We start from the raw sequence: 22,885 nt of genomic DNA on the forward strand, positions 1-22,885 counted from the left end.
TTTCCCCATGCTACAATGCCATATTTCAGTCTACTATATATGTGAGCATAATATAGCGTGATGGCTGTGTCAGTATTTGTTAATATTATCATTCTTCTGATCAAGTAGCAACCAGAGGCAATTGAAGAGGCAAGATAGTCAATATGACTGTCCCAACTGAGGCTTTCATTTAAATACAAGCCTAGGAATTTAGTATCTGTGGTACGTCTAAGACTACTGTCCATAAACTTAATGTATGGACTATGGTCAATTTTTTTCTGAAATGGATGAAATAACGTATAGGATGATTTAGTCTTATTTATTACAACCTTATTCAGGGAACACCATCTCTCCATATTTGAGACAGCCTCCTGAGCTGGTAGAACAACATTTCCTGCCTGCTTTATCAAATGATTGGTATCATCTGCATACATAAATACTTCACCATTTAACGAGTTAGGTAGGTCATTAATATAAACCAAAAATAGCAGTGGTCCCAGGATGGAGCCTTGGGGAACCCCTCTGACAACTTCCCGATAGGAGGAAGACCATTTTTTCATATTACTACTAGAAATAGTTACACATTGCATTCTCTTTGACAGGAAAGATTGTATTAAATCTGCTGCAATACCTCTTAGCCCATAGCAGTGAAGTTTATGAAGAAGAATCACATGGTCAACCGAGTCAAAAGCTTTCTTAAGATCGTAGGATATGCAGAGTGTGTGAACGTGCTTGTCTAGACCATCAAGTACAGAATCAAGAAATTTGTAAAAAGCAAGCTCAGCAGAATGCCCTTTTAAGAAGCCAAATTGGGACTTAGATAAGATACTATTTTTTATTAGAAATTCCATTATTCTGTTAGCAATTATAGTTTCAAATATTTTAGAGAATACAGAGATTTTTGATATAGGGCGATAATTATCCATTACCTCGTGATCCCCATTTTTTTATAGAGGCATGACAACTGAAAATTTCAATTTCTCGGGAAATACACCTGAAGACAGAGAAGCATTGATAATGTGGGTAATGGGAGCTAAAATATATTTACTGCAGTTCCCCTTAAGGAGTGAGCATGGCACCTCATCCCAGCCAGCTGAAAATTTTTTGCTAATTTTGTTTATAATTTGTTCCACTTCTTTTTCACAGGTTGGATAGAGATAAATGTTTTTGGCTACTGATGTGACTATGTTTTGGCCTCTAGGTGATTGGGGAGCAAGATTTGTGGGCAAGGAATTTTCAAGGGAGCTAAGAAAATGGTGATTAAGATGGTTGGCTATATCACTGTGTTTAGACACCAGTTCCTCATCAACAAGGACTGAGTCAATAACATTTTTTCTCTGTGATTTACCAGAGTAGTTGTTGATGATTTTCCAAGCTGATTTGGATTTGTTTTCAGAAGAAGAAATGTTGTTAAGTAAATGCAGTTATTGAATTTCAAAACTAGGCAGTAGTTTTAAATAACTTTTTTATTTCTCTGAGGCTTTGGGGAAGGATCTATCCCGTAATCCCCCCCATGGTTACGCCACTGAATAGTAGTGTACACTTGCAAGATCTTGCAAGGCTACTCTAGTTTCCCACCGGGTGATTGATGCCATTGCTGCCAATGTCTGAAATAAACCACAAACAATTTCAGGCAGCTATGTCAACAATCACCCGGTAATCAAACCAGTGGCGCTGACTCCATTGGGTCTGAAGGGGCCCGAGCCCCCTCAAAAATTCGTTATGGGTGTGAGGAAAAAATGTTTCACGCTTTTTTATTTTCCCCGGAGTGTCCAGATATCGAGATTCGAGTTATCAGGGTTCTAATGTTGGTCATATGACTCTTCTAAAATGCTTTAAAAAAATTAAAACTCACTACATACTTATAAAATTTCCCGGGGCAAGATCCCCGGTTTGGCCCCCCCAATATTTTTTGTAAGTAGGCATCCCTGAATCAAACCAGCGACAATTTCAGTCAGCAATGTCAACAATCACCCGGTAATCAAACCAGCAACAATTTCAGGCAGCTGGAAACCCGAGTAGACTTCCAAGACGCTTTGAGCGGGAAAGCACGAGAGAATACTTCTACTTTTACTTAATACTTTACTTTTACGGGATATTTTATCTGTGAACCCCCAGCGCTAATATCGTTGATTTGTTTCTCCTTTCAGATGGTTCCCCGCATGAATCTCTCGGCCAGCCCTTGTGACGATTTCTGGAACTTCGCGTGTGGTGAATGGCTCGCTGGAAACCCTCTTCCAGCCACGAGGAGCAAATGGAACCGCCAGGAGGAGCTGGAATACGCAGGTGAGATATGGAGAAACTAGTCAAAGTAAAAATCTTTGTTCCTGCATCATTATTATTGAATCTATGGATCTGAAATGAATTAGTGCCTCATCGGAAGCATATCCCTTGATTATATGTGGACGCTGAGGAAGGAGGACGAGAATTTTTCTCTGATTTGTATATTCTGAATATTTTGCTGGTTAAATATGGAGTGTTCGTAATTACATATTTATGTTTCCTCTATATATATTTCACAACTATGCATAAGTATCTAATCTTAAGTAATACAAGCCATGGACTCCTTTTATGTAGGTAACGTATTTTATTCATTATTTATTTATTATAAATGAAAACCGTTTTATTTTTACTTTTCAGTGAGAGAGAGCATTAGGGCTATGCTTGCCACGATGCCCCATCCGACTAGGGTTAAGTCACTGCCTTGGAAGGTGAAGTACTTCTATGACTCGTGCATGTCACTGGATAATGTGGAAACTGACAAAGACAGACCACTGAGAAAGATCATCAAGGAGTTGGGTACGTTTGATGTAAATTGTTCTTATTTAGTTTACATATTGCCTCTGTAGAGTATGTTGCAACTGTGTTAGTTCAATTTCATTGTTGGGTTTTAGGGTTTGGCTGGGATTTCAAATGCAAGTTTAATGGCATATGCGTTAACCACTGATGAATAGACCTACCTATATTTGATTCAATTTCTGATTTTTTTGAATTTCAGTCAGTCATAGACTCCTTTTATTTATTAAATTTAATTCATCCTTGATAAGACTTTTTAATGCTCTCTACTGTACATGTTGTGTTTTTTTTAATATTTTAATGTAGAGTGCAGTGTCAATGTGAATGGCCTTGCCAAATCATAGTGAATCGGTGTATTTCATTAAAATTTACATTTTGAATAAATGTTTGTATTTTATTATGACACAAGAACATATCAATGAAATTATGTAGCATTGAGTTAATCTTGATTAGTATATCTTAATATTTTATCTTTAAACTTAGGCTGTGGTTTCAATTCCAAATATGTTATTCTACCTCAGATGAAAAACTTTTTGTGAAAGTAATTCATGTTTACAGTAATGATATTGACATTACTGTAAGCATGAATTACTTTCACAAAAATTTTTTCACCTGAGGTAGAATAACATATTTGGAATTGAAACCACAGCCTAAGTTTAAAGATATTAAATTAAATTGCGGCTGACTGTAAATGGAAGATTACTTACCTTTAACGCATTGAGGTTGGGTGGTTTGATTTAAATGTGCCTTTAACCCTGGTGGGCCATTTTCAATAATTTCAAAAGGTTTCATTTGCATTCTAAATCTGTTCTCTTGTACTAATTTTTATTTTATCTTAATTTCTATTCTTCTTCTTTGAGAATGAATTTATGCTCTGGGTTTACGCATAAGAGCAAATGAAAAATACTATTTTACAATTTTTATTCAAATAACAAAAATTAAAAATAATTTATAATATGCTTCAAATGTAATTGACTCCTAAAAAATAAATACACATGACACATTACCATTTGCAACAAAAATCAAATACAATACATCAAAATTAAATATAACATCAGGTAAACAATGAGAACAAATGGAATTGAGAGAGAGGGGGGAAGATAAAAATCAGAAAAAAACTTCAGATAACCTGTGAATGCATGCCATAAAAGTAAATAAAGTTTACTGACGTAAATTTAATGTACACCTTACAAATACAATTGAGACCTTAGAAATAAATATAATTTACCCACACAAGTTCTCCCTGAGGTAGTAATTAAAAAGCTTTTCTTTGAAAATGGATAGCGAAGAGGAATATTTCATAAATGATGCCAAGGAATTCCAGAGATTACTACCAGATAAGAGAAAAGAATTGAGATAAGTGCTTGTCCGAGGTATACGATGCAGGAGGTGGGAAGGGTCAGTTCTAGCGGTTGTAGAATCAGAGGCTGGTTATATTTTAAGTGTGGAAAAAAGATATACTGGGGAGAGGGATAACTGGGATGATATAAAATTAAATTCTCTGCTTTACTTGGACCGAAAAAAATGTTTAAGTGGTGGGAGATGAATTATTGCCTCCCATCCTTTTTTTAAAAATAAATGGATGTAAAATATCATCTATAACTCACTGAGGGTTAAATTAAAAACATAAATAAAATCCTAGTTTGTACGATATATTTTTGATATCAGGTATAATGTCTTGATAATTTGGATATTTTTCATTTGATTATATTCCTTTTTTCTGAACATTTACCTGTTTTGTCATGATGCCAATGTGTGGGACAAGAATTTTTCTAGAGTATTTCAGACCACCAGCATTAAATGTGCGCTGTTTTGCAGGTGATTGGCACGTTCTTCGTGAATTTTCCGTCCACTCATGGGATTTCAAGCGGACATGGCAGAGGCTGCACACAGAGTATGGAGTGACTCCTTTCTTCAAGGTTGAAGTTGTGCCTGATCCCAGAGGTGCTGAACGCAATATAATTCAGGTAATTTGGACTCCTGATTTCTGTTGGTTAAAAATGACAGCGATGTCGAGTCTGTTTGTTTTGTTGTGATCTATGTCAAGAAACCTCCTTTTAGCCAGAGCAAGTCTATTTTCATGAACGGCTCCCCATAGCAGTTTGGTGAAAGATCTTTCTCCCCCTCTCTTAATTCTTCAGTGAGACCTTGCTCAGTCCCATTACTTTTGCTGCCAACCTACCGCTCTTGGTTTTTCCAGTTCTAGTTGAATAGTTGGCTCTTGCCCATTGTTTTTCACTTCCAAGACTCATCTTAGGGTGGGTATATTTCCCCGATAGTATTGGCCTCCCTATCGACCATGCACCATTTCTTTTCGTCGCCCTGGATACGACCATAGGGAGAGGCATAGGCAGATTTGGGGGGGGGGGGGGGGCCACCCACCAAGACGCTTAAAAAATAGACAAGATTTTCAATACAGTCATAATTAAGTTTGTTTTATTTTGTGTATTATGGAGCTTCAATCATTTAATTTAATATTAATAACTTTCATATCAGAATAAAGAGAATATTCTCTGCAGTAATTGTTGTATTTTTTTTAAAACTCAAATATGAGGTGACCTGTCAGATGACCCCTGTGCCCACTCCCCCTCCCTCCCCCCCAGAAAAAATTCCTGGATCCGCCTATTGGGGAAAGGCAATAAGATACAATCAGCCGTGGTGATTTTCCACACTTATTTAGTAATGCAACCAGTTTCAACATTTATACGTCATTTTCAAGAGCTGTCAGACTCTTGAAACATGATATGTAAACGTTGAAACTGTTGAGTTACTAAATGAGGGTGGAAAATTACTATGGCTGTATGCATTTTATGACAGTGAGTTTCTGCGCAGCAAACTCGTTGAAAATAGATCAAATTCATACGGAGAGTGGGATGTCTTTCCCTCTACGTTTCCTCCCCTTGACTCTAGCCAGTGTGCCCATTTACGGGCTGTGACAAAACAAACAGACTCCACTCATGAAATAGCCAAATTTCCTAGAGAAACAATCACCCTAATCAGGTAACGAGGGGAGAGGATGGGTCCGGACCTTCGATCAGAGGAAGCGTGGAAGAGAGTAAAGTTAGCAGATGAAAGTGAGAGGGTTTATTAAATGAACTAAAGAGTTTAAAAAAATAAGGTTCTTATAAAAACAAACAGGTATGGAAACAGGGAAAAAAGATGAGTGGTTTGAGATGGTAGTGGTGGCTTATGTCCCAGGGCTTTATTTTTGGAGGTGCCTTTGATGGTGTTCTACATGACAAGTGGCCCATGTAAATTTTAATCTTCAGGTTTTTTGTCCTCAATTTTTGCCACGCAGGTTAGCTCATGCAATTACCACTACTGCTTTCAAACATCTTGATATCTGAAAGTTAATTCTTGGGATGTTTTAAATTTTGATGAGAACATATGCTGGCTCAGAATACTTTTAATATTGGAAACGTAGGAGACTTCATTCAATTTTCAGAATATACTTCTTTAGGAAAATTGCATCCACATCTTGTGGCAGCAGAAAAAATAATCCCTAAAATTGCTATATGTCTAATGAAATAGCATCTCTTAAGCTTGCATTTTATTCCAGGTAAGAAGAACCAAGCTAAATAAATTTGTTCACAGTGCCTTATGCTAACACCTACCCATGGTTTTAAATGTATACAAATTAGTTAATAATATAAGAAACAGACTAATTTGCTTAGTCACTAGTAAAAACTTTCATTTTCTTCCTTTAGATTAGCCCAGCTGGATTGGGTCTTCCAGATCGCTCTTATTACTACAGGCAGCCTACAAGTGATGTGAGTATGAGAGAAAAACCGTGTGCATTTATAGTACCAGTGGTGTCATAGTAGCGGAACTCGTCAGAACACTGTTCCAGTACTGGTTAATAAGAGACATAATAGTCGAATAACATTTTTATCAATTTTGTTTCCTCCAAGTTTCCAACACATATATGCATTTGTAACCAAAACAAAAAAAAAATTGCAATAAAATGTAAATAATATAACAACTAAGTTATAAAATAGCATGCACCAATATTTCACTCCTAAAAAAAGTTAAGGAAAGTGCGTTCTGGCACTGCTAATTTTGCCATGACGTCTGCACTGCATATTACATATTTGAATTAGCTGAAATGCGATGCATTATCATAAAAATATTGAGCAATTGATTTATCATGCTAGGATAAATATCATAAAATACTGGGAATATATCCTTAATTCTGTTGCACTTATTTTTAAAGGATAAAATTTTAAGATAAATACTGTAATACATATATGCATTTTAATTTTATAAGTAATTACCTCTCTTCATTTATCTTAGGTTGTCTTGGCTTACAAGCGATTCCTGAAGGATGTCTCACAACAACTCGGTGCCACCACTGACTATGCCTCCTCCTTCTCTGACGACGTGTTTCACTTTGAAAAAAGAATTGCTGAGGTCACCCCTTCAACGCACTTGTCCCTGAATGATGCTCCCTTGCTCTGGGACAGCAGCAATGTTGACACCTTGGGCAATCTCCAACAAATTGCTCCTTCTGTAAGTGACCAAGCTGACCTACCCCTCTTGCATGCTTTTGATCAAACAACATCATAATGTATATGTATTATGTTCTTTCGCCAATTGGCATGTAGTGTACATATCATGGTGTACAACAAGTGTGGAAATTACCTTGGGGAAAAATTATTTGCCTAGACTGAGATATAACCCTGAATTCCATGAATACCAACCTTTTAAGTGGAATTCAGGGTCCTACCACTTCTAACAAACCAAGCACACCAACCAATTCTAACTGTCTCCTGACCATGTGGATGTATTTATGATTATGCAAATGCTATTGCAATCGACTTAATGGAATTTTCACTCTTGAACTCAGTGAAAGTTTAAAGTTGGCTAGGTTGGAGTTCCACTACAACTACGCTACGGTATATTTTTTTTCTAAAATATACCGTAGTGTAGTTGAGCATGTTCTTCATGCATAAATCACCAGTGGGCTGTGCTTTACCTCCACCCAATGTGATTGTAAATTTACTATTATTCTCCATTTTCTTGCTGTCACTGTGCAGCAAAATGACAAGTTAGTGTGGTAAAACTTGAACTGTCAATTGTATTGCTGGTAATCTATATGGTGCAACCAGAAGTAAAGGTAGACCCTCTGAAGTTGAGGAGACTGAGGGTGGCATGATCTACCAGATCCTGCCTCCAGTTTTGATCACATTACCCCTCGACGATTCTTTGCGTCAAGAAGTAGGCTGCCAAACTCGGTGCTAATCGAGCAAAAATCTCGCTTGCGTTTCCATTTGGGTATGCAAACCCCCTTCTGGTTCCATCAGTGTGTAACATCACCCTTTTTTATCTCATTAGATAGCACAACTGTAGGGTTACCTTTTCTATTGGCTCTTAGAGTTCTGGTGCAATATATTTTATCATGAAGAAGTTTTACCCTTGTATGGAAGTGATAAGTCAATGTTTATTATATGTTAAAAAATGACAATTTCATATACAATTACGAGCTTGTGTTAGCGCTGTTACAATTTGTTATATAAAAATGCTAGCAAAATTAAAATTAAAAAAATGGAATATTTAGGAGCATTGAAAATTGCAGAGAAATGTTAACTTCAACATTTTCGAGCTGGTAACAAAAGAGAGTGATGGATCCAAGAACCACTATTTCCTTAGCAACGCTAGGGGTTCAATTAATGACGACGGGCTGAAAAGATAACCCTAACCAATGGCGACAGGGTGGGGGAATCTAAATAACCATCATTGGCCCTGTGACAGTATGAGCAGTCTTTGCGATGGGCTGGGAGGCAGCATGACTACTTAAGATGTCATCTGCATGGAAAGCATTAGATAAATCCATGTGTCGTTGATAGTTTTCCGGGTTCATTCCACGTCTTCGGGAGCTGGAACGTGCCCGAAACTGTCCTCCACAAAAATACGAATCAACGCGGAATGAACCCGAAAAACTATCACCAATCAACTCACCACGGAAGCCTCCGTAATAATTTCAATCCATGTGTCACTTGAGTGGATGGAAGAAATTGGCCAAGATTGGGGTAAAATAGCATAAATACAGATTCTCAAGATATCAGTATTGCAGGTTGGGGATGGATGATGGATATTCATTAGGGATGGGTGGATCAGATACCTTGGATCCAAATATTCACGGATATAGCCCATTACTGGATACTTCGGATCCAAATTCGGTGAAGGCATCCGATCTGGATCCGAAATTTTGAATTAATATTTCCGTGAATTCAGAATGTATTTTGTAAGAGGGAGTGGAAAGAGTTCCAATCCTCTCTTTGCATGCGCTGTTGCACTACGATGCTTGTCCTACTCATGAACCATTTTTATTAAAAGCTCCTGTAGGATTTATGCTACAGAATTTCAGCCGTAGAAAATTTTAAGGTAAAATACGACAGGCGCATTGCGTGATTCTTCCCAAGAGATTGAACAACCATCAGGAGAATCTCAATGCCAGTGACGGCGCTAGCAGGTGCAAGGCCAGGGGTGAACCTTATGTGCGGGGCCCATCACTTAAAATATTAAACTCTATACCCCATCTACAAACTCGAGCATTTTGAATCCCTACCACTCTCTGGCTAAGTATGTGTTCCCCTCCCAAATTCAGACTTCGTAATTACGCCGTTATGATACCATCACGCAGTTCATAAATTCATAAAATTATAACGTAAAATAAACATAAAAAGCGCGCTTTTTACTTTAAATTACTGCATTATTATTCCTTTTTCATAATATTATTTTTTGTCTAGCACGGACTTCACAATACAGTAATAGTTGAATTTGCGTTTTCAAACTATCGTATATTTTAATTTTTTTTTACGAACGCGGGGCAACCGGGGCAGTCGCCCCGGTTGCCCCGCCCTAAGGCCGGCTCTGCTCAATGCCATTGGATAATAACCATGTCAAAAGTAACTATGTTGTTTGATTGTATGTACCCAGAAAAAACTTGAATAATTACCTTGTTGTTTAGTAGGCCATTGAAATTTCATTCAATGTGAATATATTCCATAAAGTAATGCCTCAAACCATCAACTTCATTGAAAATGCATTTGGATCCCAAAAATATCTGACACCTGAAATCAAGTATCCGATCCGGATCTGAGTCCAAAATAAATCCTGGATCCGTCCATCCCTGGTATTTATGTTTATTGATGATAATTTTAAAATGTCTCAGCTTCATGTTATCTCTTAAATATCTCAAATAATATAGATATAAACTATTACTGCAACTGGATGAGATTTTATGGATATAGAGATTGTTATTACAAATAATGAAGTTCTTGTGAAGTCTTTTGGGCTGAAATATAAATTAAATTGCAATATCTCCATATGTTGACTCTGCATTAGTATTTTGTAAATTTTCTTGAGCTGCATACAAATTATTTATTCCATTTATTGCTTCATATGAATGCTTATTAGTGGAAATCTTGCTTTGCCGTAGTAAGAAATTGGTCCATGAGGCTTATGTTCGTAAAAACCATGCTCAAATGTAATATGTTTGTCTTGTTTGTAAATTTATTCTTAGCTTTGGTTGTATTGACCTTTAGCTTTCTTTTTATTTATGAAACCTCAATTTCCAGTAAGCTGATTTAAGGAGTTTCTCCTCTTTTTCACTCATTTCTATGCCTCCTTAAGTTTTAGAGGAGAATTCAGTATCTGTAATGCATTGACAAAATATATGTACCTGATTTAAGGAATACCCATTTAGCAGCGCAGCCTTAATGTCTTTCTCATATATTTGCAAGGCAACAAAAGCTGGATACCAATATTTCCTAAAATCTGTAATCATCCAAGTGATTTGTTCATAGAACAGAGTGGATGGAGTTGTTTATTGGCGTAGCCAGCAGGGAGTTCCAGGGTATTTGGACCTTCCCCCAAAATATAAAAACACAATTATTTTCCTTCATAAAAGAAAACAAGATATTGATAAATCATGAATTTACAAAATTTTTCTTTAACATATGAAGTTTTTTTGATTATAAAAAGTGTTAAAATTAGTTTAAAACCCTCTTCTTAATACCCTGTTTTAAAAAACTTTTCATCCCTGGTTTTGGACCCTCCACAAATGAAATTCCTGGTTACGCCACTCGATTGGTTACTTTTGACTGTGTTTACTCTCATAGGTATTCTGTGCATATTAGTTATATTTATTTAACTTATGAATTTCCATGTTTGATTAATTGGAATATTTTGTGATTCATCTTCATCTGTAGATTCCTTTCCTGGAGATTCTGCAAGCCATGTTTCCACGGGCAAATATTCAAGATACAACTGAGGTGCTGGTGCCATCTGCATTCTACTTAAGCAGGATCTCTACAATCATTTCTTCAACAGATAGAAGGTTAGAATGGCTTAATATTTTAATTATTCACATTTGTATATCTGCAACAAATTTAATGGGAAGCTCTTTTATTTTGAGTGAAATATTTGAATAATAATATACTGTCAGTTTTGAAAAGAATTGTGCCGTGAATGGGTAAGAATGAGAGACTTCTTCTTGGTTCCTCTCCTCATAGATTCATTTTGTTTGATGAGACATGCTAGGTAAAATATGATCTTGTGCTTTCCTAGGCAAAATGCAAGTAAAATTTTCTTGGTAGTTGTGTTATGTAAGGTTTTCCATGATAGGCTGTGGTTTTGACACCCAACTTGTGTATGTATTATTATCAGGGCTGAAGGATGTTATCCTAGAAGGCTTTTTAGCAAATGCATTCAACATTTATTGTGAACAGATGAGGATAATATATACCAAAGGTATAAATGGAAATGCTTGTAAGACTTAGGCGAAATTTTTATGCTAGTTAGTTCTCCCCCATTTGAAAATGATGTATTGCTGTTGAAATTGATCTGTGTAGTTAAAAATATGTGGATGGTACAGAGTAGTTTCTTTTAACGTGTTTATACCAAAGGTTACTGGAAGTGCTTGGCCAAGGAAGCCATCAAAATTGGAATGGAAGATGAAGTGGCAAGTCTGGATGGATGGCACTTCCCACTTGTTTAGGGTGTACTATTGCCAAAGGGAAGCAATGGTAGAGATAGCAAGGAGAACCTGATCCCCCTGAGGATCAATGGGACCCTGGTTTGGTAGTACCTTTTTCCTGAGCGTCAGAGTCCCTTGGGCTGTATGTGTGAGACATTTGTTGAGTGTGCCTGCTCAAGCACCTAATCTCAGTTATTTTCATCGGAATTTTTGTTTTTCATTCATTGTTTTCTCCTCTTTGGATTACAATATGCATTACCCATATTACTGTGTGTTATTTGTAGCAGTTCATGACAAGCAATAAAGAAGATATGCAGGGGCGCCGACTTATAAAAAATATTTGGGGGGCCCATATCGGAGGTCTTGCCCCGGGAAGAGGTTAAATTCAAAGTGTGTCGCAGCACCGAAACACTACCATGATTCACACCACTTGATTCAGTTAACCTGCTTAACCTTATAATTATTTGTTTCAACACACATTGTTGAATTTATTTCAAAAGGTAACTATCGTCTAACATGGGAAATAAAAATTACCAATATATTTTTGTGATTTCACAAAGCATAATATAACTTAATTATTTTCTTGAATTATTGAGGGGGCTCCGCCCCCCCAAATGAATCTTTGAGGGGGCTCGGGCCCCCTCAGGCCCTATGGAGTTGCTGCCACTGAAGATATGACTTAAACATGGTGTAGGATATGGTGTAAGCAACCTATGTAAACCAGGCTTGAAGGTAATGAAGCACAAGTGGGGCCAAGCCATGTTCTCTTGCCATCCAATCACCATTGTCAACTTTGACACTAGACCATAAGTAATCACTTAGACATCCAACAGCCAAGCCAAAACAACATGCATCAGCCCTGAATAGAGGAATTGTGTGTTGAAAAGTTGGTGATCATGAAAAAACTAACCTGTGGAAATCTCGAGAAGATTTTTTTAACATGTTTTGCCCGTGTTCCATTCTGATATTTTAGGTTGTATTTATATTCGGGAAGAAACCAAAGTAAATCTCTCATGCTGTAGTATTCAATATCATATGATAAAAAAATAATTGTTTTTATTCCTTTTTGCAGTGCCCTCAATAATTATGTGATGTGGAATTTTGCCTCTGCAAACCTGATTTATTTGTCGAAGGAATATCAAAACATTGTGAATATCTTCAGGAAGGAAACAGAGGGTAAGATATGTTTTTGTTAATTACTTTTCTTAGCGCTCACAAAGCTCATTGCTTACCATGCCCCCTAAAGTGCCAAGCACATATTTATTCACAAGTCCAAGCAAAGCGTCTGACCCCTGATGGTCAAAAATCTAAGCTTTCAATAGATTATTGGATGAATAAAGCTGATTGCGCACATGGTGGTCTTTGTAATTTTATATGGCATCCTAGAAGATTGTTGCAAATCAAGATTGCAAGATCAGTGTTAGCAATATTTATGAGTAGGCTTCCACGAAATATGGTCGCATAAATTAATGTTGACTGAAAGTAATTTTTATAGTAACGTCCAAATTGCATTTGGTATGCATGCACTTTTTGGGATCATCTGGGGGCATCAAAAATATATTTACGCCCTCCCAAAGCAAACCTACATGTAATTATGTGTTAAATATAGCAGAGAATCTGGTATCATTTGCTGACAAAATCGAAAATTTAACTTCATGAGGTTTCCAATTTAATTTACCTATATGGAGCACATGTCTGTCAACAGATACTCCTCGAGATGAATTGTCACTTATAACGAATGTAATTTTAATTAGGTACCTGATTGGATCGATTGATTGTGTGTCTTCAGTCAATGTCTGCTGACCATCATCAAGTGTTTTTCAGGCTTTGAGGCTTAGAATATGGAGGTCATTAGCATGGGCGGAGTATAGAGTTCTATGTTTAGGGGCAGCAATCCTGCTGGTGGTTTAGGAACTCTGGAATATTTTTATTTTATCATTTCAAAAACCCAAAATCTTCAACTAGCATGCCTAAATAATTTACCCGGGAACAACACAAAGATGTTTTTAACGAATTAAAAATTTTGATGATTTTTTCATAGTATTTGAATGTATAGGTTTCTTACTTTTTTTGGACAAATTACCGTTTAAGTTGGGAGGCTCCCTCTGCCCCCCCCCCAAAACTTAACCCATTGTCATTGCTAATTTTATTTTTAAAAACACCAGTTTTCAACATATTATATATGTGACTGTTAGCATAGGTGGACATAGGGGTGGGGCATAGGAGCACATGCTAAAGATATATAAGATGCTTAAGATATATACTGTGTACACGTGCATTTTTATATGGTTATCATTACATTTGTTATGAATCAATCATAAATTTCATACTAATAACTTTAAATATTAAAATAAAGAGAATATTTTGAACAGAAATGTTGTTTTTAATCTCAAATATGAGAATAGCGTTTGCCTGTCAGACCCTTCTGCCCCCGAGAAAAAAATCCTGGATCTGCCCTTGACTGCCCTCTCTCCGCTCTGCTCCCATAGTGCTGTCCCCATTGGCCATTAGATTCACGACTAGTATGCATGTTCCTCTTTCTTACTTGCATAACATTCATCTTGTTTTTACCTCTTAAAATAACTTTAAAATTTATTGTTAATTAATCAGTCCAATATTTTTCTCTCTCAGGGATCAAAGTACCTGCTGAACGCTGGGAATTTTGTGTGTCAGTGTTGCAGAAGTATATGCCGTACGCTGTGATGGCTCTCCACCAGAAGACAATGCAGAAGCAGATGGAAGGCAACAGGAGAGTGGTACGTGTGCTATCCTCCTTCCTCCTGCAGCTTCCTTCCTTACCATCGCAAAGTCATGTCTTTGCAGCACTCTATCCATGCATCAAAATAAATTAGATGCCTACCAGTGGTGTCATGGTGGCAGAGGACTGTTCCCACACTTGTTAACAAAAGGCATAATAGTCAAATCACTCTTTTATCAATATTGTTGCCTCAAAATTTCTAAATTATACATTCGTAACCAAAACAAAAAAATTTGCGATAAAATGTAAGTATGTAATGACTTGTAATAAAAAACACTCAGTAATATTTCACTTCTAAAGAAACTTGCGTGTGTGAAAAAGTGTGTTCCGGATCTGCTAATTTTGCCATGATGTCACTGATGTCGACTGTTCTTTGAAAAATCACAGAAAGTATCAGGGGAGAATTGGGCAGACACGAGGTCAATATGTATATCTCTTCCAATAGTTAAATTCTTTACCTTATCTCAATGCTGCTTATACTGAATTCCTCTGGTACACTGCTCAGGCATACAAAACATTTATTTCAACCTATTTTCTTGAAATTTAAGGATTATTTTGTCCCAGTTGCCTGGCAGTATGCGTGTGTCTGTTTTCTATTTACTTTTTTAATGTGCCTTGCAAATATCCTGGTCAATGAACAAAAAATCCATCAAAAACTATATGAGAAGAATAAATATATAAGAATAGAGTTTAAGAATTTGCATGTCATTATTGGGTATTTTTATTCTTAGGTTGAGGAAATGTTCCACACCATCAGAAATACAGCCCTGAGCAGGCTTGCTGAGTCACCATTTCACAGACTTCTGAAGAATAAACTTCTTGACAAGGTACGTAGAAATAAGGCATTGCCATTAGAAGTTTTTAAAAATCATGTCTAATTTAAGAGCCACATGAAAATAAGTTTTCATTATCCTCTCAACTTGATGATATAAAATACACCATGAACTAATCCATGTCAGTTGTGAGTGCTAAAAAGTAGTAATAACTTTTTTCCCCATCTGGCTCTCGAGCCCTGAATGTAAAAACATCACTATATTTATGAATGATGTATATTTAAAATTCAATTCCTTTTACTCTCCTGCCTTTTTCCTTCTTATTCCCACCCCCCAAACTCTGCACTGTTTGAGGAGAGTGACGAAAAATAAATCCCAAAGCTGATTATTTATTTTTAATTACATTATGACAAGTAATTGAAGAGAAAATTAAAATGGTTCAGACTTTTCAGGCTTGTTTGAATAGTTTGCTCTGTACTAGTATTGGGGCATACCAATGTACTCTAATATAAATTGTTCTTAGAATTAAAAAATAATTGATATTGTTTTATTGACCTTAAATTAGTGGTGGAGCCAGGTGAGCAAAGTGCTCTATCACTTTCATTTTAAATTCCATTCATAAGCTGCAGATGTGCTCAATGTATCCCATTCATGGTATTTTCCTCTTTGGTGAATTTCTATCATCACTATACATTTACTTACTTTTATGGCTATTTTACTATTAGCTAAAGTGGAAGATACCTTTGAAGTCTGAATTGATATTTTATGCTCATGTTTATCGTGAAGTTAGAAATTTGATTTTGGGGTGCTTGGGTGGTAGGCATGTTTTTGTTGAGATTAATAAAATAAAATTAAAATAAATTAAATTAAATTTTTGTTGAGTTCAATAAAAAAATTAATGAAGAATTTTGTTGAAATTAATAAATTAATAAAGTTTTTGTTGAGATTGTTGAGATAAATAAATAATTTGTTGAGATTAATTTTGTTGAGATTGCTAAGGGATATTTATCACCCACGTTAAGAATCAACTCGTACTTATGAAAGACACACAGGAAGTGAAGATTTATTTTCTTTACCCACAATTCAAAGATACATATACAACAAACAAAAGACATACAAAATCATTTTAGGCGGGATTAACTCAAACAAATTAAAAACAACAGTTTTCTATACTATTATTTTGTTGTCAATTTGCACACAGCAGAAAACCACACATTTCATTAAATGAGATTTAAATTTTGTTAGCATGATGCTGACATTTATAGCTATCATTGAGTTTTTTTCTGAAACAGCCACAGTTGTTATGTTTTGTCTCCATTGGTGTCTCTTTCTGAAATCTGCAAATTATTACTATTTATCCAAAATTATTGATAGCAAAAATTATGAAATGTAACTGGAGGGAAAAATGGAATGTCAGAGGAAGGTGCCTCTGAGCAAGTGTTCTCCTTAGCCGATGTAATACAGGCAGTCGCCACAAAGGGAAAAATAATGGCCGGGTCTGAAGACCCATAAGCCCACACTGTCTACAAGCCCAGGTGTTGAGTTGTTTTGAGATGAGTTGGTTTAAGCAACTTCACTTTTTTCAACTTCAGGTTGGTAACATGAGCGTCCAAGTTGGCTACCCAGACACTGCCCTGGAAGAATCCGTGGTTGAAGAAAAGTTGAACAAGATGTTTGTGCAGAAGAATGACTTCTTCCAGAATATCCTCTATGGAATAAGTTTCCGTCGGGAGGTGATGGAGCAGCGCCTATTGATAAACATGCCTGGACATCATAATGGTAATGGAAATGGATTCTCTGGTGACAGCTGGAACAACTGGAGGGATGACGGTTCGAGCGCCAGCATAGTTTATGAGCAGGGAGCCAATAGGGTGTTTGCGCCCCACCAAGTGCTGCTGCATCCTTTCTTCAACCCAGGATATCTAAGGTACATAGTTGGTTGTTTGGGCTTTTGATTTACATAACTGATTCGGTGTTGATTATTATTTTTTTATTTTTGGTTGGGGGGAGGGCAGGATCAATGTTAGTTTAACTTGGCAGAAATAAGGATAATAATACACTTTAATACGGTATGATACAATACTCTGTGCTCTGTGAAATAAAAGTGGACATTAAGAAAAATAAGGCAGAACAATAGCTGTAATAGATAGACTGGAATTTCTAAGTTATCCAAGCAGGGGACAGTAGAAAGCTTAAACCCTGGAAATTTTCATAATTTTGATTGGGGCCTCTGCCGCCCCTTGAGTTTTCACCATATTTAAGCTATTTGTTGCTTTAACCACTGGCATGATTAAGTTTCGAATTAATTTTTCGAATGATTAAGTTTCCCTTTCCATTGCTACTTTTTGTAATAAAATTTATTAAATTATATTGCTTGAAGATAGCTGCTAAAAATCGGTGTAAAAAGGTCTTCTGGACTCTAGATCTCATTTTTCTCTTGGACCTGGGGAAGGATCATGGAAAACTTCCTGAGCATGTCATCATTAGTGAGCAAACTATACTGAAGAAATCCAGGTTATGCTAAAGCAATTCCTGGTCTTGCATTAAAAAAATTTCTGATAGATATTGAAAATTTAGCTTTTTTTCATTCATCACATTATTTAGTGTGAGACGAGCAGACACCTCTAATTTATTATAGATTTTCTCTGGAATTAGAGAAATTTTACACAATATACATGTTTTCTTTATCCGTAGTAGAATGGAAGGTAGGTATGAGTCAAAAAAAAAGTTGACTCCACTGCTGTACATATCCAGGTAATCCTATGGTATCAGCATTATACAAATTACATCAGATGGTTGTTGAAAACTACAAATAGAGTTACATTTCAATTATAATTTATTTCATTCAGGGTCCAACATTTACTTCAAAGGAGAGTTGGACCATTTGGACCAACAGAAAATATTGTCAAGCGCATGAAAAATTCTTCACTCGAAATGTTTTCATGACATTCTAGCTTTCAGCTTGCATTCAGTCAATCCTGCTCCTGTTATTTGAGTTTATACTTTAGTAAGAAGATGGGAGTCATAGTGCAGTTATTTCTAGTTTGTTAGCAATTTTTTAAAAATATATAAAAATGTTGTTTTTTTCTCTTTACAAGCTACATTTGGGGAGGTAAGTGAGTAGATGAGTTGATTTACGAGCGAAAGTTTAATTTTACCCATTTTTTCTTGTACTTTGTCGTAGCTGCTCAATTTGAAATAATTTAGGCATTTTTTAAACTACAATTAAAAGATGACAATCGTTCATTTCATTTTTTCCTGATGTTAAATTCTCTAAGCAAATTCAAGCTCCATTGGCAAAAATATGTAATGAAATGCAATTTTGCGACTGAAATTTTAGGAAGTAATTTGTGAAAGTATTTTGCAATACATATATGATAATAATCAAATATGGGGGAATCATGGAGTAAAAGTGACTCATTTAACAGTAATGATTACATTTCAGGTAATTCGTACTGGTAATCTTTTTTTTTTTTAATGCAACTATTACTTTTAATCTGATCAATGATTACTGAAAGCAATCATTACTTTCCCATTGTGACTATACTGACTGGTGTTTGCCAAGAACTTTGTGTGACCTGATGTAAACTTACGCCCATAACTCTGCCAAAGTACCAACCAAAAGCAATGTATAAAATCTGAAGACTCATGCGTGAGGTAGGGGAATTTTTCCGCATTGAAATAAGTAGGTACTTGCAATTTTCCACGATTATAAAATCTATTTTATAATCATGAAAAATTGAAAGTATTTATTTCAATACAATAGCAATGTTTTAGAGTTGCATTTTAAGGAAATATATGACAGATCCTGCAGCATGAGCATTGTTTGCAGTTTTTGAAAAGTAACCGTAGGTGTATTTGTAACTGCAACTAGTTACTTTTTGAAATTGAAACTGGTTCTTGTGACTGATTATAAATTTTTAATAAAATGCAACTGAGCCCTGTTACTTTCTTTTGGTACTCAACCCTTATACATATGTGAGTTGGTCATGCCTCAAATTTTTACTACTCTAAAGAATTATGTTTGGAGACTTTATTTCCATGTAATTTGGTTATTTTTTTGTAGGTCTGTCCTATATGGAACCCTTGGTGTGTCCATAGCTGAGGCAATCACACATGGTCTCATAGGAGATGACATTGTTACCAGCCTGTACAAGCGCTTTGACCACGATATTTATACAACGACACCAGTGTCACTGGTTGAGCCTTTACCCCCATTTGCTGAAGAGTCTACAAATTGCTTGAAGAAACTGGTCATAAATGGAGGACTTGCTCCGATTGCTGTGGCTAACAGGACCTCTTTGAATACATTTGTTCATATCAATGCTGTTCGACTGGCCTCAGAGGTTAGTGAACTCACCAAGTTGTATTTTCATAGAATTTCTCCATTCAATTTTTGACGTCAGCTCTTCTACCATTTTGGTATGAATACATGACAAGCGCAATTTGATGATAACACGCTTATTTTGAATACTCAGAATATAAAAATATTCTTTTAATATTATTGAATAGAATACCTACAGTACTATGTGTATAAATTACTAAACCCTGAGAAATGATTTTCATTGAAAGTCTTCTGTGAACTGGGAAATATCTTTCAACAGGGCATGCCAGTGTCATTAGTTATTGGTATTCAGTATATTTTATCACTATAAAGACCTATGGTCAATAAGTACTTTTTAATTTTTGTATAGCTTCGTAATTATTTGATACCTTATGTAAAATCAAAGGTTTTCTTGTGAATTTGGTGAGTTAATGCTTTTTTAGGAAGGCACCAAGTACTTCTGCTCGTAGTGGTTGAAGTTTTTGGCTCTTAATTTGCATGTTGAAACATTTGCCTATGCCTGCTTTGGTTGTATGTACCCATTGTTTTCATCAGAAAAGCTAAAATTCATTTGATTTAAGATATTCAGGTGTCTTATTTGTGTATTGTTAACTTCTTTTCAGGCTCTTGAACATCTTTCAGCTGATGGACAGCATATTCATCAACCTGGCTTAGAGGATTATGAGTTGGAAAATGTTTTCTTTTTGGCATATGGCCAGGTGAGAATGAAATATTTTTTTGACAATAACTTTTACTTAGTTTTATCCAGAGCAGTTATTCTGGTTATGAGAGACTGTCACACTGTTCAGCCATCTTTTCCCAGGAAAATCTCTGGTTTTTGCATATTTTTTATTGCATAATTTAGTGTTTCTCTAATTGTCTTGGCAATTAAATCTTTAATGCCTATGGGTAATATGCCTATGCCTATGGGTCTGCCGGGTGAACGAGGGTGAAATAAACATGAATTTCCACAAGAAAACAATCTCCTGGACCGGGAAACAAACCATGGACCTCTGCTTTCCAGACCACTGCACAGACCAATACATTATCCAGGTTCCTGAATTACACATACTACCAAGCATGGCTTTAGTGCAGGTTTTGAGGCTCTCAACCAGTTGTGGCTTCATCAAAGTTCTTTCTTATTCACGTTGCCATCCTTGATGGACTGCAAGGGCCTAACATTTAATTCCATGCGCATCGGTAAAATTGAAAGAACCTGGATAGTGTATTGGTCTGCACAATGGCCTAGAAATCCATAGGTCTTGCAGTCCTGGGGAATTTTTTCTCATGGCAATTCATGAATATTTATTGCCTAATTGGGATAAATGTGTACCGAAGCATGTACTGCAAAAGGTTCTTTATAAGTGAGAGAAAAATGATATGTATACCAAAAATGTGCTGATGGTGATAATCTACTCTTGAAATTGATAAAATTTGTCTGCAGTGACTGAGATTTGAATAATAATTGAACAATTGGTTATCACGTTTGTATGTATCAACAAAATCATGTTACTATCCCTTATTTTCCACTTTCTATTTATTCACAGACATTGTGTTCAGTTCTGACTCCCCAAGAATTGGATGCAGTTGACACCATGGGAAAAAATTTGAGAGATCCTGTTTTGTAAGTGGTCTTTTTGTATTACCATGAAGACTCACTATGTCTTACATATTTACACGCATTTATGATAAATTATTATCTGCTTCACACTTAACTAGGTAACTTAATGTGCCATAACCACTCGCAATCTTTCATATTACAAACGCTCAGATTATTTGCTTAAGTGTGAGTACATAATTCTTATATTGGTTTTTGTTAATGATAGTGTGATAGATTTAATAGGTGAGCAGCAGGGAGCAGAATTCCAGGACTTGGCTGTATTCAACCTCAATGGTCAGGCACCTAGACAGAGAGGTAGTAGCTTTGCCTTCCCCCAAATATTTTTTTGAGATATATATGCGGAGGAGATTACTAGTTCAGGAGCTTGTATTCTCTGACACTCCATTTTTTTATTTAGTTAAATTCTGCAATTTCTGTCAATAGCCAACAGTAAATTAAACTATAAACATCATGCAAATGAAGTACGTAGCTGATTTAATGAAATGTATGGTTTTCGAATGAGGGCTAATTAGCAACAAAATCTAGGCTAGTCTAGGCAACCTGAACACCACTTTAGCTCCCACCGATGCCAATTTCTGGCTATGTGTTCAATTTCAAGTGTTCATCCCTGGATTTCCATATTTTACCTGAGGGTTCATTTTCTGCTCATCCCACAACATAATTTGTTAATGAATTTGCATTAAGGTATGGTATGGTATGGTATTCGGAGGAGGCGACTGACAGCTGAGGTCATTTGCACCATGAGGGAAGGGTGTGGAAGGGAGGGTGGAGAGAAACCCGGCGTCGGCGTTAGCCTGCTCTCAACGAAGGGCGCCAAGGGAACCACGGCTTTACGTCTCATCCGACGGACGGAGTGTTGCACTTGAAATGTCCTCCACACAACACTCAAGCAGGGATCGGACAATCTTTGAAAATTCTCTGCCGCTGCCAGGATTTGAACCCAGGCCCGCCGGGTGGGAAGCCAACACTCTAGCCACCACACCAACCCAGTCCCCAATTTGCATTAATTTACACATGGTATAGTCAGTATGGTAGTTGTTCAAATTTCCCTCCTACTGGTAAAATAGAAAATACTGAAACTCCAAACTGAGGCGAAAGTGATGCTGCTCAAATCTTTGCAATACTCTTATATCCGACTGTACCTTTTTTTCAATGATAGATAGTGGTTGTATTGTTATTTTTCAAGGTTGGCACATGTTCTCCTTCTTACCAAACTCTTACCAAATTTAATTCAATTCATCAAATGAATTAGCAAAAAATAATAATTGTCTGGGGCTTAAAATTTATTGTTAAAAGACTTTCATTAAATACGTATGGATTGAATTTTCAATAAAGGAAAGTGCTAAGTATGCTAAAGTCTGGCCCTGCCATTGAACTGAATATGTGGTTGGGTTTCATGTCTATGGTAAGTTAACCTTAATTGCTTCCTGAGACCACTTAATTGACCACTCATAAGGGGAGGCCACATACTTTGCTATACCTTTTTCCAAGGGAATGCTAAGAGTAGGCCCAATTCCATCCCATAGAAGGCTGATTACTGTTGTCACCTTGGTTGCATATTAATCGGTTTTCAAAAATGTCTGTGATGCGGTGATGGGCGCAATGCGATCCACTTTTATCCAACGTTTTGCAGTGTAGTGTTTTTAATAGCAAG

General features: G+C 36.3%; 1 protein-coding gene across 1 annotated transcript in view; it reads left to right on the forward strand.

Annotated features, from left to right (window-relative positions):
- LOC124158587 (protein gone early) overlaps window positions 1-22,885 on the forward strand; it is a 223,208-nt gene that overhangs the window by 197,668 nt on the left and 2,655 nt on the right. Inside the window, exons 2-14 of the mRNA XM_046533748.1 lie at window positions 2,130-2,265; window positions 2,620-2,778; window positions 4,594-4,742; window positions 6,483-6,545; window positions 7,069-7,284; window positions 10,989-11,116; window positions 12,828-12,931; window positions 14,387-14,511; window positions 15,245-15,340; window positions 16,879-17,213; window positions 19,353-19,632; window positions 20,234-20,329; window positions 21,158-21,234. Coding sequence (XP_046389704.1) covers window positions 2,130-2,265; window positions 2,620-2,778; window positions 4,594-4,742; window positions 6,483-6,545; window positions 7,069-7,284; window positions 10,989-11,116; window positions 12,828-12,931; window positions 14,387-14,511; window positions 15,245-15,340; window positions 16,879-17,213; window positions 19,353-19,632; window positions 20,234-20,329; window positions 21,158-21,234 — 1,964 coding nt within the window. The remainder of the gene's footprint in view (window positions 1-2,129; window positions 2,266-2,619; window positions 2,779-4,593; window positions 4,743-6,482; window positions 6,546-7,068; window positions 7,285-10,988; window positions 11,117-12,827; window positions 12,932-14,386; window positions 14,512-15,244; window positions 15,341-16,878; window positions 17,214-19,352; window positions 19,633-20,233; window positions 20,330-21,157; window positions 21,235-22,885) is intronic.

Source organism: Ischnura elegans, chromosome 5 (genome assembly GCF_921293095.1).
Source record: "Ischnura elegans chromosome 5, ioIscEleg1.1, whole genome shotgun sequence".
In the NCBI taxonomy this organism is placed as follows: Eukaryota; Metazoa; Arthropoda; class Insecta; order Odonata; family Coenagrionidae; genus Ischnura; species Ischnura elegans.